Source organism: Mirounga leonina, unplaced genomic scaffold (genome assembly GCF_011800145.1).
Source record: "Mirounga leonina isolate KUSES-001 unplaced genomic scaffold, KU_Mleo_1.0 Mir_82, whole genome shotgun sequence".
Classification (NCBI taxonomy): Eukaryota; Metazoa; Chordata; class Mammalia; order Carnivora; family Phocidae; genus Mirounga; species Mirounga leonina.
In genome coordinates this window covers 29,885,392-29,903,175 of record NW_023270825.1, presented here as the reverse complement: position 1 = coordinate 29,903,175, position 17,784 = coordinate 29,885,392, and the positions used below count along the sequence as shown (strand labels likewise).

Sequence of the window (17,784 nt, the reverse complement as noted above, 5' to 3'; positions counted from 1 at the left end):
ATAAATAAATAAATAAATAAAATCTAAAAAAAAAAAAAGAAATCCATGTATAACTTTTGACTCCCCTTCCCCCAAAGTAACTACTAAAGCCTACTGTTGACTAGAAGCCTTATTGAGAGCATAAACATCAACTGAAACATATTTTGTATGTCATATGTATTAATGTATGTAGTGTATTCTTATAGTAAAGTAAGCTAGAGAAAAGACATTGTTTTTAAGAAAATCATAAAGAAGAGACAATACATTTACAGTACTGTCAAATGTAAAAAATCCACATATCAGTGGACCTGCGCAGTTCAGACCTGTGTTGTTCAAGGGTCAACTGTACATAGTTTTTTGTGAGATGCTCCCTTTGCTCATCCTCCAGAAAATTCCATTAGACTTGATAAGTGTATTCAATATGGAGGGAACTCAACATTTAAAATATGAAGTCTCATCAGAGACGTGTATATATCCATTTTTTCACATGTCTCATAAAATTTCGTATTTTTTCTATGGGTTCTATGTATTTTTTAAGTCTATTTTATTTTTATTAGGAAATGCATACTCTTGTATTATGGGTAAACAAACAGAATGTAGACTCTGCACTTGATCTGCTAGGGCTTGAATCACTTCCTGACTGTATGACCTTGAGGGAGTTGCTTAAGCTTTTTATGCCTTGGCTTTCTCATCTGAATGATGAGGCAAATAATAGTACTATATCTTATGATATAGGATACAAAGAATGAATGAAAGATCATATATATAAAGCATTTAGAACCATTCCTTTTCTTTTAAGGGGGCAGGGGCAGAGGGCAAGGGAGAGAGAATCCTCAAACAGACTCCCCGCTGAACACAGAGCCCAGCGATACGGGGCTTGATCCCAGGACCATGAGATCATGATCTGAGCTGAAACCAAATCAGATGCTCAACCAAGTGAGCCACCCAGGCACCCCTAGAACCATTCTTATATAGTAATCACTCAGTAATTGTTAACTCTTACTTTTTCTGGATATTATATATGTTTTTAATTCCTTTAAAAATTTTTTTTAAGATTTTATTTATTTGAGAGAGAGAGAGAGAGACAGAGTCGGAGAGGGAGAAGCAGACTCTCCCCACTGAGCAGGGAGCCGGATGCCGGGCTCGATCCCAGGACCCTGAGATCATGATTCGAGCCGAAGGCAGATGCTTAACCACCTAGCCACCCAGGCGCCCCTATGTTTTTAATTCCTTTCATTATTGTTTTTCCATTTTCTTTTAATTTAAAAATATTTATTGTGAAATGTATATATTTCTAAACAGCTTATCAGTCATATCATTCAGGATAATTTAGAGAATAATAATAAAGTGACTATTTGATTACCCACCACAAAACTTAATAGGTTATTATACAAATACAAGCCTTTGTGCACCTCTTTCCCATTTATTCTGTTCTTTTTCCTTCAAGAGTGACCATTATCTTGAATTTTATGTTAATAATTCCCTTGTTTTTCTTTCTTGTGATACAGTCTTTGTACATATTACTAAACATATTAATTTTATCTGCCTTAGGCTATCTTAAAGAGAATAATACTGTATATATTCCTCTGAGGGGCTTTTTTTGTGCAAAATATTGTATTTTATAGGCTTATTCATCTTGATGCTTATAGCTGTCATTTATTCATATTGACTGTTGCATAGTCTACCACTATGGGAATAGACTACAATTTACTTATCCATTTTATTTATCCATGTGTTCTGAAGACACATTATTATATATGTTTCTTGGTACATATGTGTATATCTAGTGAATATAAACTGGTTCATAGGGTATTTTCATGTTCAGTTTTATTAGATAATTCCAGCCTGTTTGCCAAAATGATTGTACCAGTTTATATTCCCACCATTAATATGTGAAAGTCCTTATTGTTCCATATCCTCATCAATATATGATTTTGATAAGCTTTAAAACTTTGCCATTCAAATAAGTGTTAAATGTGTCTCATTGGGACTTTCAGTTAAACTTTCTGCTTACTAATGCTGTTGAGCATCTTATCATACATATTTGGTCCATTTAGTTTTTCTGTTCTTTCCAAGTCCCGTTCATGTCTTGTTTCATTTTTCTTTGGAGTTGTCTTTTTCTTATTGAGTAATAGGAATTTTAAAAATAAATTCATGGTACTATTACTTTTTTGGTTATATACATTATGGACATTTTCTCCCAGTTTGTGGCTTGTCATTTTGCTTTCCTTAAGGGGTTTTATGATTAGCATACATTCTTAAATTTAAGATTTGCCAATTTTTGTAATTAGCATTTTTTGTGTCTTGTTTAAGCACTTATTTCCTAAACAAAGATCAGAAATATATTCTCTTATATCTTCCTTTAAGTTTCATATTTCTTTTGTTTTTGCATTACAGTTCCGACTTTAATTTGTAGTGTCAGGCAGGGATTGGACTCTTGTTTCTTAATCAGTATTTGTTGAAGAGACTGTCTTTTCCTTGGTGATCTGTAGTACTCACTCTGTCATAAGTTCAATTTCCATATATGGTGGGTGTGTTTCTGGGCTCTCTCTTCTGTTCTGTTGATCTCGTCTGTGCCGTTACCACACTGTCCCAGTTACTGTAGTTTCATAACATGACTTTTGATGTCCGGTGGGACAGACGTCCTACTTTTTTTTTCAGGAGTGACTATTATTCTTGGCTCTTTGTTCTTTGATATAAAATTTAGAGCCTGTTGGACAAAGTCTACAAGAACTTAGGATTTTTATTGAAATTACATTGAATATGTAGATTCCTCTGCTGAGAATTAATATCTTTACAATATTGATCTCTACATTTATTTAGCCTTCTTTAATATCTTCCAGTAAGGATTTATCATTTCTTCATTAAAAGACTTGCATAGCTTTTGTTAAATTTGCCAAATTATTTTATAGCTTTTTTATTACAGAAATGTTTTACAATTACCTCTTCTGGTTTTTTTTCCCCCTTTAAATATAACAGTTTAGTTTTTACCCAGCAGCCTCACTAAACTCCCCTATTAATGTTGAAACTTTATAGGTATTTCTTGATTTTCTATAAATGATGACAGTTTTATTTCTTCCTTTCTAGTCCTATACTTGTTTAACTGTCATGGGCTATGATTTCTAGCACGTGGTTAAAGTAAAGTGGTATTGGCTTATATCCTTGTCTTTTTCTAATCTTAAAGTGTTTTGAAATTTCACCGTTAAATGAGATCTTTGTTGTAGATTTTTGTTCTTGATATCTGTTTTCCCCCACCCTCCCACTTGGGACTCACATTCCGTTCTGAGGAGAAGAAATGAACAGGAAAATACTTTCATTTCCAGAGCCTATCACTGTGCTTGGTACAGTACAGTTGTCAGTTTGTTGCATGAGTGAATGAATGCAGGAGGACTACTTGAGCCTTATGGTTGTCATTGGCTCTGGTACCGCAGTTCAAAAATCCTTTTAAGTCTTTATCTTAGAGAAAGAGTGAAAGTCATTAATATTTGTATTACCTTTCTAATGTTTCGGGAGAGGAAATTAGCACATTGGATTTTAGGATTTGAATACAAATACTTTGGAGACCATATTTTCTGTTTTAAATGGCGGTAATGCTTGAACTACTGTAAATTAAGGACCCATTTAAACTATATGTGGGCAAATTTTAGGCTAAATTTTTTGAAGATTTAAGAACTTTGTTTTTACCTATTCATACTTTTATGAACATCATTGTGATCTAGATTAGATTTGTAAATTTAGTACTGTGAAGTTTCTGATTAAAGTGTGAGCAGTTAATGATACTAATAACCAACAAATTAGTTTGTGAAGTCTCCTTTATAATTCAGATTAGACCCCTTCTGCTTTTCTGCCTCTCCGTGTACCTGGTATTTTTTTTTTTTAACAGATGGGGAAATTAAGGCATAAAGGTAGAGATTCCCTGAATTTGGTGTATTGCTTACTGCAGTAGACCACTTTGCTTCTGTGAGAATTGTAAACTACTATACTTTCCAGGTATGTGCTGAAATTGCCATTGCCAAAAATCTGCAAGTCTTGCTAATAAAGAAAACTCTTACTCAGCCATTTTGTGTGTTTAGCTATATTTAGGACACCTACTTCTGAATTTGTAGAAAGAGAGGTATTGTAGTTTTGCTAGAGGATTATTTTGTTACAAAAGGAGCTATCCATTTTTTCATTCATCCCTTTTTGCTCCCTTTAATACCTCCTTCCCACTCAGTGTTGGCCATTGGGCACTGGTTCTGAATCATTGTTTCTCAGTTGGGGGTGATTTTCCCCACAAAGAGACATCTGGCAATATTTGGAGACATTTTTGTTTATCACAACCAGAGGGGAGTGCTGCTGGCATTTAGCGGGTAGAGGTCAGGGAGAATGCTAACCATCCTACAATGCACAAGATGGTCCCCCACAATCAGGAATGAAATGGCCCAAATGTCAATAGTGCTGAGGTTAGGAAACCCTGTTTTTAGACAATGCTGCTTATTTTTGGTTTTGAAATGGAAAGAAAACTTTAATGCTTATTTTTTTTGAAAGACAAGTATTGGTGTTTTAGAGTAGACTTTAGAGCTGTACAGGCAAGGTGTTCAAATCTTGTCTCAGTTCTCATTGGCTATACGTACCTACATTCAGGTGTGTGGGAAGGAGAAAACAGATATAACAGATTGTAGCATACTATGTAAATATTATTTGTATCCTCCCTTCCCACCTGAACTCCATATACCAATGACTCAGTTTATGTTGTTCACTCCTCTGAGACCTTAGATTTTTACACCTTTTGGTTTTCAGGTTTTTCATCTGTAAAATGAGGATAATAGTATTTATATCTTAGATTTTAGGAGGATATTTTGTGAGAAAATGCAAATAAAGCACATGCCCCTATTACTGGAATGTATTAAGTACTTAGTAAATATTTGTTATTTATAATAACTTTACCTTCAGATTGTAATCATTTGTATTTGCTATCAGAAGTGATGTCTATAAGTAGGCAATATTGTCCATCAACTGATGAATGAATAGACAAAATGTGTTCTGTCCATACAATGCAGTATTATTTGGCCATAAAAAATATGAAGTAGTGATAGTTGCTACAGCATGGATTAACCTTGAAAACCTTAGGCTAAGTGAAAGAAGCCAGTCACAAAGACCACACATATTATGATTCCATTTATATGAAACATGCAAAATAGGCAAATCTATAAAACAGAAAACAGATTTCTGGCTACTTAAGGCTGGGGGAGGATGGGAAGGGTAGGGGGGTTATAGCTGAAGGGGTTTGTTATTGAGGTGATAAAAATGTTCTAAAATTAACGTGGTGATGGTTGCATGACTTTATGGAATGTATTAAAAACTGTTGACTTGCAAAGTTTAAATGGATAAATTGGATGATATGTGAATTATATACCAATAGAGTTGATGTATATAAACTAGGAAAGGTGAGGGCTCTCTATCCTTTCTCTGGGGTTGAATATTTTACTCCTTAATCTTTACCTTGCTCTCCATCTTCTGATTTCCGTGGAACCTGACTTAGAGAATGCATTCTGGAGAGCAGTGGAGAGAACAGTGATGTTGCTGGTTAGTACTCACCACTCATTCAGTGTGATGATAGCTCTCTCTACGTACACACTTATGATTTTACCAAATTAGAAAAAGATTTCTCATTCTGGCCTGTGTATCCTGTATGAGTTAACACCAAACAGCTGACAAACTTGAACATGTTTCACTTTTCTCACACATGGACATTTGCATGCTGAATTGCTATCAGATTTGTAACTGAGTTCCAGTATATTTTATTTGTATAAATGGATAACAAGTTAGAAAGCTGATTTTCTTTAATAAATGTGAGTTAGCTAACCGCAGTCAATGGCCTAGAGTTAGGAACCCATTAGGTAAACAGACACATGAAACCATTGGTACTAAAACATCACTAGAATTCAAACAGCTGTAGTGATAAATACTTATTAAATGGAAGGTATACTTGTAAGCAAATTCTATTTTGCTTGTATTTTTTGCTTGCAGCTGTCAGAATACCTCATTGAAATAGGCTTATGGGAATTTATGGCACACACTACTGAAAAGTCTGTGTGAGGGATGTCTTCAGATTGGCAAGGTGCAGTGTCAGTCATTTCATGATCTGGCTTCCCTTTACCAGGCTGGCCTCCTTTCTTTTCAGTTGACTTCTTAGACAGCGTCCCCCCTTACGGTTGTAAAATGGCTGCAGCAGTGCCAGGCCTTAAATCTTCTCAGCATTAAGACTAGCAGATACAGAGAAATAACCTCTCTTAATAGTAGAACGCTCCTGGCCTGATTCATATTAGCCTGAGTTAGGTCTTGTGCTTGTTCTAGGACCAAAACAAAGGAACATGCTGATTGGCTTTGGTCAGTAGTGCTTTACCCCTAGACCTGAGTGTATGGTCAACATTACCCAAAACCATATGAGAGTTTGGGATGAGGTGGCTCAACAAAAGAATTTTGGGTTGCTTTTTGGTGGTGTTGTTAACCAGATGATTGAAGTAGATGCTGGATAGCAGGGTAGTTTATCTGCTATAATTCTAGCATGTATACTAGAACTTTTATCCTTGGTAACAGTAACTTTATCAGGTACTTATTCTGTATGTACCAGGTAGAATGAGTAAAAATCTTTGGGTAAAAAATAGGATTATGGTAACTTTTAGGCCTGAGTTATTCTAAAAGTTATGTTCCTGAGGAACCTTATTATAAAACTTTCTAAGTTTTTTGAAATTTGGTGTGATCTTTTTCCCTAATTTTAGGTCCTCTTATCTTTAAGTACTCTCTGTAGACGTCTTCAGTTCTTTGAACTTAGTACTTCTCTCTTGTCTTTCTAATACCTGTTTTACTACATCATTTTATTTTTTAAACTTAAGACTTCTAATTCAATACAAATCTAAAATCTTAGCTTTCTACTTCTGTAAAACAAGTTAGTATCCCAGTTAAATGCTCTTAACATAAAAAATACAGATAGAGTTAGCTTGACAAAGTGGACTGTTCTCTTGCATGTTCCTCGTAGCTCAGTCAGACTGTGCTCCTGGAGAGTGGCCGTATAAGATCTGATTACTTTCTGTGTTTGCCACGGCCAATTTCTCCTTGCTGTTGGGAAGCAAAAGGCAAATCATGTCTTTGCTAGCACATGTCATAAAATATGCGCTGTATTTAGCATCTATAATTGTAACTAAGGCTAGTTTCTAATGTCCGATTGGGTATAGACTGGGAGAGAGTTTTAAATATTTTCAAGTAATGAAGTGGTTATAAAATAGTTCAGATTATAAGACTTACAAATGAAGAATGATCTTTTTTTTAATTGCTGTTTGTTCTGTTAGAAATAGAACCTTTTAGTTTTATAGGAAAAGGTATAATAACTTAAAAAATAATAAAAAACCATTGGTGGCAGAATAGTGACAATCACTCTCTTTTTCTCATTTTTTCCCTGCAGTGATCCTGGTGGAGGGATTGAAATGTCTGAGTTCATTCGAGAGGCCACACCCCCAGTTGGTTGCAGTTCAAGAAATTCTTATGCTGGCCTAGATCCAAGCAACCAGGTAGGAACCTGTGATTTTATTATGTCTTTTTCCCTTCTCCTGATGGTGGTCTCAAGTAATTCTGTCTGTAATAATCAGTTGGTGTTTGGGTTTATCGTGCTGATTAATAAGTTTTTGATTGTTTATTAATAATATCGTTCTTTAGTATTCTTATTTTTAACTGAATTTTCACATTAATTAAGTACATTTTTGCTGAGCACGCACATCGTGCTCATGCCTAGGGTAGTTTTGATCATGACAGTTGTGGTGAATGCCCTTAGGAAAATTAGGTCCTTGCTTGCACTGTCTTACTAACTTTCACGTTTTTGGTATCTGAGGGGGATAGATGTTGGGGGTTATTCCTAGCTTAAACATGGCAAAAAAAAAAAAAAAAAAAAAAGATGTAATTTCTTCAAAATCTACACTTATCATGGTAGGCATCGAGTAATGTATAGAATTGTTGAAGCAATGTGTTGTACACCTGAAACTAATAAAACGTATGTTAATTATACTTAAAACTTTCTCAAAATTGGTGCTGTTCAAGGTGTTAGTGGTAGAGCTAGATGTAGAATACAGATCTGCTTTTGCCAATTTTACTGTCTTTCTGTTCTGTAACTTTTAACTTAAAATAATAACTCTGAAAGTCTGCTCTCAAAACTTGGCTGACACCTGCTGTACTTTCGTTCTGTCCAACCCCAGCTGGGCCTTCACGGCTACATTTCTGTCTCTCGTTGAACATCTCCCACCCGAATCAAAGTCCCACTGACGCCTGCTTCCCTTCTCAGTCGATGAGTCTGGTAGCTGGAGTAATGCTGTAGAAGCATAAGAAAGTAAACCTAGCGAGAAACTTAGAGGTCTTGTCATAGTCAAACTTTAGATAACTACGGGTTGTGGTGGGTTCTCTGTCAGTCTTTTCATTATATAGAAGAGGAAAAAGCTGGTTTTTATCAGGGTCTAGCCCTCACTTCTTGATTTTCACTGCAGTCTTTCTACTGTTCTACACTGCTTGTGGGTTGGAATCACTCTTCCTCCTTTCTGCTCCAGAGACTTCCTTTTTTTTTTTTTTTCCCCTGGCCTAATTCTAACTTTTGTCATAACCATCCCTGTTTCTGAAGAGTCTCAGAGACCTTGTGGTATTGCCTCTTTCTCTCGCGGATGGAGCACTTATGTATGAATTTATTTAGCACTTTGTTTTTGGTGTGTGATCCTATGTGGCAGTGTGTAATCCTCTAAGGAGCAGGTTTTCCTCTTTCCTCTGTGGTCTAATAGACTGCCTAGTGCAGAGGTGACTTTCAGTGAATGGGTGCTAATTATCTTTATCTATACAGATAATAGAACTTTAGAGGTAGAATCAGACCTGGCTCTTTATTTAACAAATGATTAAGTAGCAGACCTGGTTATCCTTACTGTCCCACAGTATTACTGTTCCACATTGTTTAGCCCTATACTATTTCGGAACGGTATTAGGGAAAACACCATATTCTGTGAATCAAAATCTTGAATAGGGTCTTGTTCCTAATATATTTTGATAGAAGATTTGCCTCTGTTTGAATTGTGTTTCATGATTTAAACTTCAAGTGCATGAATTTTTGGTTGCAGTTTTAGTTGTGATTAAGTGTGGTGTAGAACAAATATGTCCTTAAATTTGTCTTCTTTCTATAACAAGCAGATGGGAAATGTTAGAATTAAAAAACAAGAACAACAACAATGGGACGCCTGGGTGGCTCAGTTGGTTAAGTGTCAGACTCTTGGTTTCAGCTCAGGTCATGATCTCAGGGTTGTGAGAACGAGCCCTGAGCTCAGGATTCTCTCTGTCCCTTTTCCTCTGCCCCTCTCCCATGCTTGTGTGCGTTCTCTCTCTCTCTCAAAAATTAGTAAAATAAAAAAGAAGCATTACTGCAAAGGACTGTGACATTTTAATTAGGTCCATACCTTTTAAGTTTCAATTTTTACAATACCAGTTTTACTATCCTTGATTCTCTTTTGGTTGGTCTTGCTTTCTCAGTCTCTCTATGAAATGAAATGACTTAGTCTTTAAATATGGCTGCATGTTTTGTATGCTTAATTAACCCTGGCCTTTGTCCATACTGACATATGTTGGCAATGTCAGATTACCAAAGGAGTTAAGCCTATGTTTTTCCCACAATCTTTTGGAGAGCCAAACTTTTTTTTTTTTCCTTTTTTCCAGTAGGACAGTTGAAAGGGTGCAGCAGTGGCCAGCCATCTTCCGTAACTCTACCATGGCATCGTGTCTTTTGGAACTTGCCCTACTTGTTTCAGGGAGGGACTCCCATTCTGAGTGTCATTAAAGCTCATCTGCACATAAATACACAGCATACCTAATTTGGTTTTCCTTAAAATATTAACTCTTGTATAAAAATGAGCAAATACTGGAAGTTACTATGCTACTTGGATTTTGGATTTTATTTTGCAGTAAAATGCTTGTTGACCTTTTTCTGTCTAGTTGCAATGCCTTTTATGGCTAATTGAAAGCAGAAATTAGGAAAAATCAGGAGCATCAGGCTTAATAAATTGTTCAAAAGTGTTGCAAAACTAATTTTTTTTTTTTTGCCACATCAAAAGGTAGCAGTTCTAACCTGTTTGTATGTGCTTATTTTTACTCACTTTTTCACTGACATATAACTATTATACAACATAGTATACACTTCTTAAGTGTACAGCACAGTGGGTTTTTACATATGTATACACCCCTTAATTGCCATCGAGATTGAGAAAGTTCCTCATGCCCCTTCAGACTCAATATTAACTTAATATTTTGAGCAAATTTTATCATGTACTCCTATCAGTTGAATCAATGAGAGGAAAGATTGGGGGCTGCCTGGCTGGCTCAGTCAGGAGAATATGTGTAACTCTTGATCTCGGGGTTGGAAGTTTGAGCCCCAGTTGGATGTAGACATTACTTAAAAAAAAATGACTTTTTAAGATTTTATTTATTTATTTGACAGAGAGCACAAGTAGGCAGAGCAGTAGACAGAGGGAGAGGGAGAAGCAGGCTCCTCGCTGAGCAGAGAAGAGAGCCTGATGTGGGGCTCCATCCCAGGACTCTGAAATCATGGCCTGAGCCAAAGGCAGACACCCAACCAACTGAGCCACCCAGGCACCCCAAAAGATGAAATCTTAAAAAAAAAAAAGGAAAGATTTGGTAAAACACAAAGTATTATATGAATATTCTTAATTTTATTCTAAAATATTAAATTTGCTTGACTGTGTTCTTCTTAAATATCTTGAAAACAGGTATTAGAAAGTTACTAAGACTTGTGGATTTAGTAACTCTCATATTGTTATGTTTGATTTCCTTAATGTGTTTGTGGAATTTGTGGTATTTGTTTATATGATTTTTATGGTGGTATAATGAATGATGGCTAAGATTTTAGGGAATGTTACATCATCTGGAATATAAGCATTAAAAGCTCGATAGGTTTTAGTTTTCTGTTTATAGTTAGTGCTAAGCAGTCATTTTACGTGGATCCCTTAGTTTTTTATTGTTTTTAAATAAGTTATAGCATTTTACAAAGAAGTACTTACTTTTTGTCTAGAACTCAGGAAAGTACATATTGATATACTAACAGTTTGACAGTAAGATTTAGGTTGCTCTTTGTAGCATATATTAATGTGTGGTCCCAAACCTTCCTTTTATATGCCCTGATAAGTCTGAATTTGTTTCAGATAGACTTAACACCCAGTTTTGCTTTTATTTATAATATGAACATGTCATGACACAATATAAAAAATGATAGTAATTGTATGACACGGATTGCTTGATGTTGGAGGCATCCTGCGGGCTCCGTCAGTCCCGAGCATGCAGAGGGATTCCGTGCCCTAGCCGCGTCTGCATTGTACATGCAGAATGTTCCGCAGCAAAAAGGTTCTGTGGCTCTCATACAACATGCCCAGTGGGTATCTTTTAATACAAGTGACTGATAGCATGTTTTGATAATATCGTTTTGCTTGATGATCTTGGTAGTCCATATTGATCATGACATAGCATTTAATTAGTTTTACTTCATGTCGTGTTTTCAGATTGGATCTGGTTCCTCTCGTCTTGGGACAGCAGCAACTATTAAAGGTAGACATTAAGTTGGAAGTTGCCTATGACTTTCCCTTTCATTTTTGATGTAATAAAGATAACTGAGTACTATATATTCACACGTAGTGAGAAATCATTCTTGAAATTATTTTGTAGATCCAGTTATGTATCTTATGTTAAAGGTTACTTGATTTAAATTGGGTTCTCCTTTCACCATCCAAATCTCACAAACACATTTGAACATTTGCATTACATTGCATGAATTGTAAGTTTTGATATATAAGAAACTTCCTTGCCTTGAAGGAAAATACTTTTCATGGGATTGGTGAGGTTTGTGGAAAACTGAGTAATTTAATGTGAAACCTTTAAATTGGGTGCAAATAAGACAGTAAAAAAAGAAGGAAAGTGTTTTTTGTATGTCTTATATGTGCCTTTTACATGCATCTATTCAAGATAAGTTTTTTTACCCTATACTTTTTTAGGGGAATTTTTATAATTTTCCCTGGGAAGGAAATTTATATTGTTTCAAGTTGTTATTACATAATTTCCATTTCTTTTTAAAAAGTGCTTATTTTTTAAAGAAAGTTTTATTAGTTAACAGTATGAAGCTTTCTGTAATTTGGTTTATAGTGCTGTGAGAATAAAGATGTGGTCTCATTGTCCATGATGCTTCCTATTAGTTCAGTGCATCATCCATTGTTGTAACCCGTGGTATATAAAAACTGCTCTAGTAGACATCGTATACTAGTATAGTATATAGTAAATTAGTGTAGTTGATAGCCTTTCTTGTTATGCCACACTGTACAGCCTTTACTTTTAATATAATGTGTTCACATGTTTCTCTTAACTTTGTAGGAGATACAGACACTGCTAAGACTTCTGATGATATCAGTTTAAGTCTGGGCCAGAGCTCTAGTCTTTGTAAGGAAGGAAGTGAAGAACAAGGTAAGAACATTGTACTTCACACTGACGTTGTATATTCTGGTGACCAGGGTGAGTTTGTAGAATATGCTGCTCATATTTTGGCAGAAGTTTATAATAAATTAATATATTTTTAAGAAACATTAAAATAAAATTATTAACTAGGATAATAGTAAAACAGTGTTATAAGTACTTTTAGCTTTCTGGAATTCAATTACACATGGTCTGCTAAGTAGACATGGAGAGAAAAATTTTGTGAGCCTGTGCCCTGGAGTGAGTATGAGATGGGAGATAATCTGCTAATCCGTAGTGGGTCAGAGCATCTTGCCTAGTTTAGTAACTTGGTATGTAAGACTGTTAACTTTCCATCCAGTGTGACCTCTCAATGTCAATTGCTCCATATCTTACCCAACAGTATGTTTTAGTAGAGAACTAACTTGCTCTTGAACTTACAGAGAAACTATGTCTGCTTCCAACACGGTGCCTCCTATAGCAGATTTTTAATAGAAATTTGGGCTTTAAATGTCTTTTCTTTCCCCTCCTTTTTCAATTCTATTATAAATGAGTGTTTTGGATTTAATGGAGTTGGTTGTTTTTTTTTTTTAAGAATGCCACATTTTTATGTTTCATTTTTAATTTTCAAACATGAAAGGATGGATATGTTATCCCGTTTTCAAATAGAGATTATCCCAATTTACATAATCAGTGAGACAGAAACCTGTTTCCCTATTTCTAACCTGTTGTTTTTATTAGCCTATATGTGGTTTTTGGAAGGCAGGCAGACTGATAAGTTTCATAATTAAGTACAGGAAATTTATTTATGAAGTTACAAATAGGTTTCTAAATTATGACATTTTCCTGTTCAGTATTTTACCTAGGTCAATTCTTACAAGCATGTTTTGTTCCTGGTACTTGGAATATAAGTTTATCGTGCTATAACTGCTTTTTGGAATTGCAGTACCGCATCATTTATTTGCTTTTGTGGACTACCCCTGCCAATATACCCCCTTAAAAAACTTCCAAACATACTGTATATTATAGAAACTATTTTCTTATAAAAGGTTAAGGTGAATTGATCAGTTTGAGAATTACAGTATCTTTTTCATGATATGTATCATTAGAATGTCTCAAAAATTAGGTAATGATCTTAGAGGGGCTAGTGCCACTGCATTTAAGGTCCTGTTTCTTTATTTTATATCTGGAAAGTACCATGCATAAGCAAGAATTTTGTAGTCTGTCGGGTTGGGAATTATATGCACACAAACCTCCCCTACAGATACCTATTGACATAGATAGTGATGTCCAACACTCACTGAGCACACACTATTATTTAGGCTAGGGGTCAGCAGACTTTTTCTATAAATGGTCAGATAGCTTTGTAGGCCGTATGGTCTCTGTTGCAACTATTCAACTGCCACTGTAGAGTACAGGTGCCATAAACAGCACGTTAATGAGTGAGCATGGTTGTGTTACACTAAAATCTTACTCAAAAGCAGGCAGGGGGCCAGTTTGGCTCCATGGGTCTTAGTCTGTCAACCGCTGGTTCAGGTCTTCTTTTAAGCATTTTATAAGCATTCACACAGTTAATCTTCGCTGTAAGCATTCGAGGTTAATAATACGATTCTCACATTATAGATGAACATATCGTGGCTTAGAAGTTATAAGAACCTTGCCCAAAGTCACATAGCTACAAAGTGGCAGTTCTGTAATTGAAATCTAGTTTTGAATCATGCTTTTAATTGCTATGCAGTTACACCACTTCTAAATATTTTATTTATTTATTTATTTATTTATTTATTTATTTATTTATTTATTTATTTGACAGAGAGAGACACGGTGAGAGAGGGAACACAAGCAGTGGGGAGTGGGAGAGGGAGAAGCAGGCTTCCCGCCGAGCAGGGAGCCTGATGTGGGGCTCGATCCCAGGACCCTGGGATCATGACCTGAGCCGAAGGCAGATGCTTAACAATTGAGCCACCCAGGCACCACTTTTAGATAGTTTTGTAACTTCTATCATTTTAATATAACATTTAACAAATAACACACATAGCTAACATTTAACAGATATTATGTAGTACTCATTATGTGCTCTGAGCACCATTCTAAGTACTGAAAATAAATTAGTGAACAGACAGACAAAAAATTCTACCTTTCTGTGGCTTCCATACTACTTGTATGGAATCATACTAGTATAAATCAAATAAATATGCAGTAGTAGGGACAGGTGATAGGGAATGGTGGGGGCTGGGGGGATTTAAGGTTTAAATGGAGTGGACAGGGGAAGAAAGCCTTGCTGAAAGCAAAGACCTGAAGGAGGGGAAGGAGTGGGCTATCAGGATATTCGGGGGGAAGGGGCTCTCTAACAGCACTGGCAAAAGTCTTAAAGTAACAGCATGCCCGTCAGGTTTGAGAAACAGTGTGGTTGATGTGAAGGAAGTGAGGGGACAAATCGTAGTCTTGTAAGCCATTTTAAAGATTGTGGTTTTGGGTGCCTGGGTGGCTCAGTTGGTTGGGCGTCTGCCTTTGGCTCAGGTCATGATCCTGAGGTCATGGGAGACTGCTTCTCCTTCTCCCTCTGTCCACCCCTCCTCTCCCTCTCACCCCCCCTTTTGCTCGCTCTCTCTCACGCACGTGCGCTCTCTCTCAAAAAATAGAATCTTTTTAAAAAAACTAAAGATTGTGGTTTTAATTCCTAGTGAGGTGAGGAACTGCTAAAGGGTTTTGAGCAGAAAAGAGTGTCAGGATCTCAATTACAGTTTTACAGAACCACTGTGGCTCCTCTTTTGAGATTAAAAGGAACAAAGGCTGAAGCAGGAAGCTCAGTTTGCAGATGATTGCAGTAATCCAGAACAAGATCAGGGCATTGACAAGTAGTCTGACTGTGCGTGTAGAAGATATTAATGAGAGGCGATGTTGATGTTGATGGATTTGGATATATTATGTGAGAGAAATAGTACTCATGGATGACTGAAAGGTTTTTGAGGTAAGTGATGGGGAGGATGGGAAGGAAGACTGAGAAGGAGCAGATTTAGGAGCCGGAAGAGCATGGATGAAGGTAAGATAGGGAGTTCAGTATGAGATGCTGTTAGGTCTCTAAGTGGCAATAATTAGTGGATAATTAGGCAGGTCTGGATTTCAGGTAAGAAGTCTGGGCTGAGGTTTTAAATTTAGGAGTTTTCAGTGTATAAATACCAGAAAAATATAGTCATGTCAACTGTGGGTTGGGTTATCATGAAGTTCCTAAACTAACTGGGCAAGCCTGCATGGTTAGCCTAGCCTGGAGTTCAGATGTCCTGGCTGCCCTGATCCAAATTTGTTGGTCGTGGCTATGATTTGGCACCACCTAGTGGCAAATGTTCATTCTGGCTTAATTATCAGTTGGGGCTCATCGGGTTCTCTAGCTAGTTTGGGTTTACAGGACAGCAACATTTAGTTGGTTGGCAGTTAGTGATTAGTTGGACTCATTTTATCAACGTGATTCAGCATGATTGAGAGTGACCTGAGGATGTGGGGATGTGGGCTCTTTTTCACTTTTAAGAAGGGATTATCTACAGTTGCCCTCTCCAGCCGCAGTCATGTTTTCCCTACCCAAGATCGGTTCTTTAGCCCATTCCCATATGAGTGTGGGGGCTGGCAAGGAGATGGAGGAAGCTAGTTACAAGGATTCCTGAATTTTAGTTATCATGGGACCAGAATACTGTATGAGAGATGGAAATGAGGGCGTGTAGATGGAAAATGGAGAAGTTCCCAGGATTGAGCTTTGAGCCACTCCAGTTTAATAGGTGCAGGAGACTGAGTAGGAACAACTGATGGGGTGCAGGAAGACTTAGAGTGTTGTATCCCAATTTCTCAAGGAGAGTGCAGTGCTCAGCTTTGTCAAACATTGCTCATAGGCCAGGTGATAGGAGACTGAGACTTGCCACGGGATTAGCAGCGCAGAGGTTGTTGGTGACCTTGATAAGCATATTCTTGAGGGAGATCACAATACATATAGGAGAGAATTAGAGAAGGAGAGCTGAAAAGAGGGAATACAGACTGTTCTTGGTGAATTTGTGTAAAGAGGATCAGAGATGCAAGGTGAAAGCCAGCAGGGGAAGGGAGGATAAAGGAGAGTTTGGGATTTTATAAGAATGCATAAGAGAACAGCTTGTTTTTTATAATTGATGGAGATGATCCAGAAGAGAGGAGGAAATGTGGTTTTTGTTTATGAAGTAACATGTGTTAATTTTAGAAAAAATAGTTAATATGAAGAAAATAATTCACACTTTTGGCACTGAAATAACTTAATGTTTTTTGGTACATCACTTTTTAAAATTATTCTTGCATTGTGATATAATTCATATACTGTAATATTCACTCTTCCTTTTTTATAAGATTTTATTTATTTATTTGACAGAGAGAGAGAGGTAGTGAGAGAGAGCACAAGCAGGGGGAGCTGCAGGCAGAGGGAGAGAGAGAGAAGCAGACTTCCCACTGAGCAGGGAGCTCAATGTGGGACTTGATCCCAGGACCCTGGGATTGTGACCTGAGCCGAAGGCAGCCGCTTAACCAACTGAGACACCCAGGCATCCCTGCAAATACACTCTTAATATTCTTTTTAACTCTTACAGATTGGAACTGTATTTTTATATAGTACCATCATTTTCACTTAAGTATTTTTTCTCATATTAATATATGTAATCTTTGAAAACATTTTTAGTGCCTGTGTGATGTTTTAATAGACAATCTAATTTATTCAACCTTTTTTTATTGGACATTTTCATACTTTTTATGTTTTGAGTTTTATAATAACCTGAAATGAGCATTTTTTTGCTAAAACCTTATATACATACCGGATTTTACCCTTTGGCAGCAACTTCTAGAAATAGATTACTGATCATGGGTGAGTATATTTTTGGAAGGCTTTTGGCCATATTGCTAGATTGCTGGTTACACCACTTTGCACCAGGATGAGCAGCATGTGAGCATGGCTTTCTTATCCTAAATGCCACTAGTAGCAGTCATTGAAAAAAAGTTTACTTATGAAAAATAGTATCTCTTTGTGTTGATTTGAGCCTATCTTTGACTCTATTGCTACCAGTAAGAAAGATGTCTAAGCAAGCATATTTACTTGAAAATTTCCTAAAACCCCCTAAGGTTCTCCTGATAAGATTTTATTTTTTTATGGTATAGTTAGCAACATTGAAAAAAGTACATGTATTAAAGTAAGTTTGGCTGTGTCTTTTTAAATGAAAAACTTACATTTCTGGTTTATTGATGTCTTAGAAGGGAATTGGTTTTGATTATTAGCATTTTTAAAAACGTCTTGTA

The 17,784-nt window shown here is 36.3% G+C and overlaps 1 protein-coding gene across 6 annotated transcripts in view; it reads left to right on the top strand.

Moving 5' to 3' along the window:
• PCNX1 (pecanex 1) overlaps positions 1-17,784 on the top strand; it is a 238,294-nt gene that overhangs the window by 39,984 nt on the left and 180,526 nt on the right. For 5 of the 6 annotated variants that reach the window (XR_004677042.1, XM_034992840.1, XM_034992837.1 and 2 more), the window contains exons 3-5: positions 7,421-7,526; positions 11,547-11,592; positions 12,409-12,498. Coding sequence is in view for 5 of the 6 variants with exons in the window: in XM_034992840.1 (XP_034848731.1) it covers positions 7,421-7,526; positions 11,547-11,592; positions 12,409-12,498 (242 nt within the window). In the remaining variant the exon portion in view is untranslated. Of the gene's footprint in view, positions 1-3,862; positions 3,970-7,420; positions 7,527-11,546; positions 11,593-12,408; positions 12,499-17,784 lie in introns of all 6 variants that reach the window. The other variant, XM_034992841.1, reaches the window with a different exon arrangement.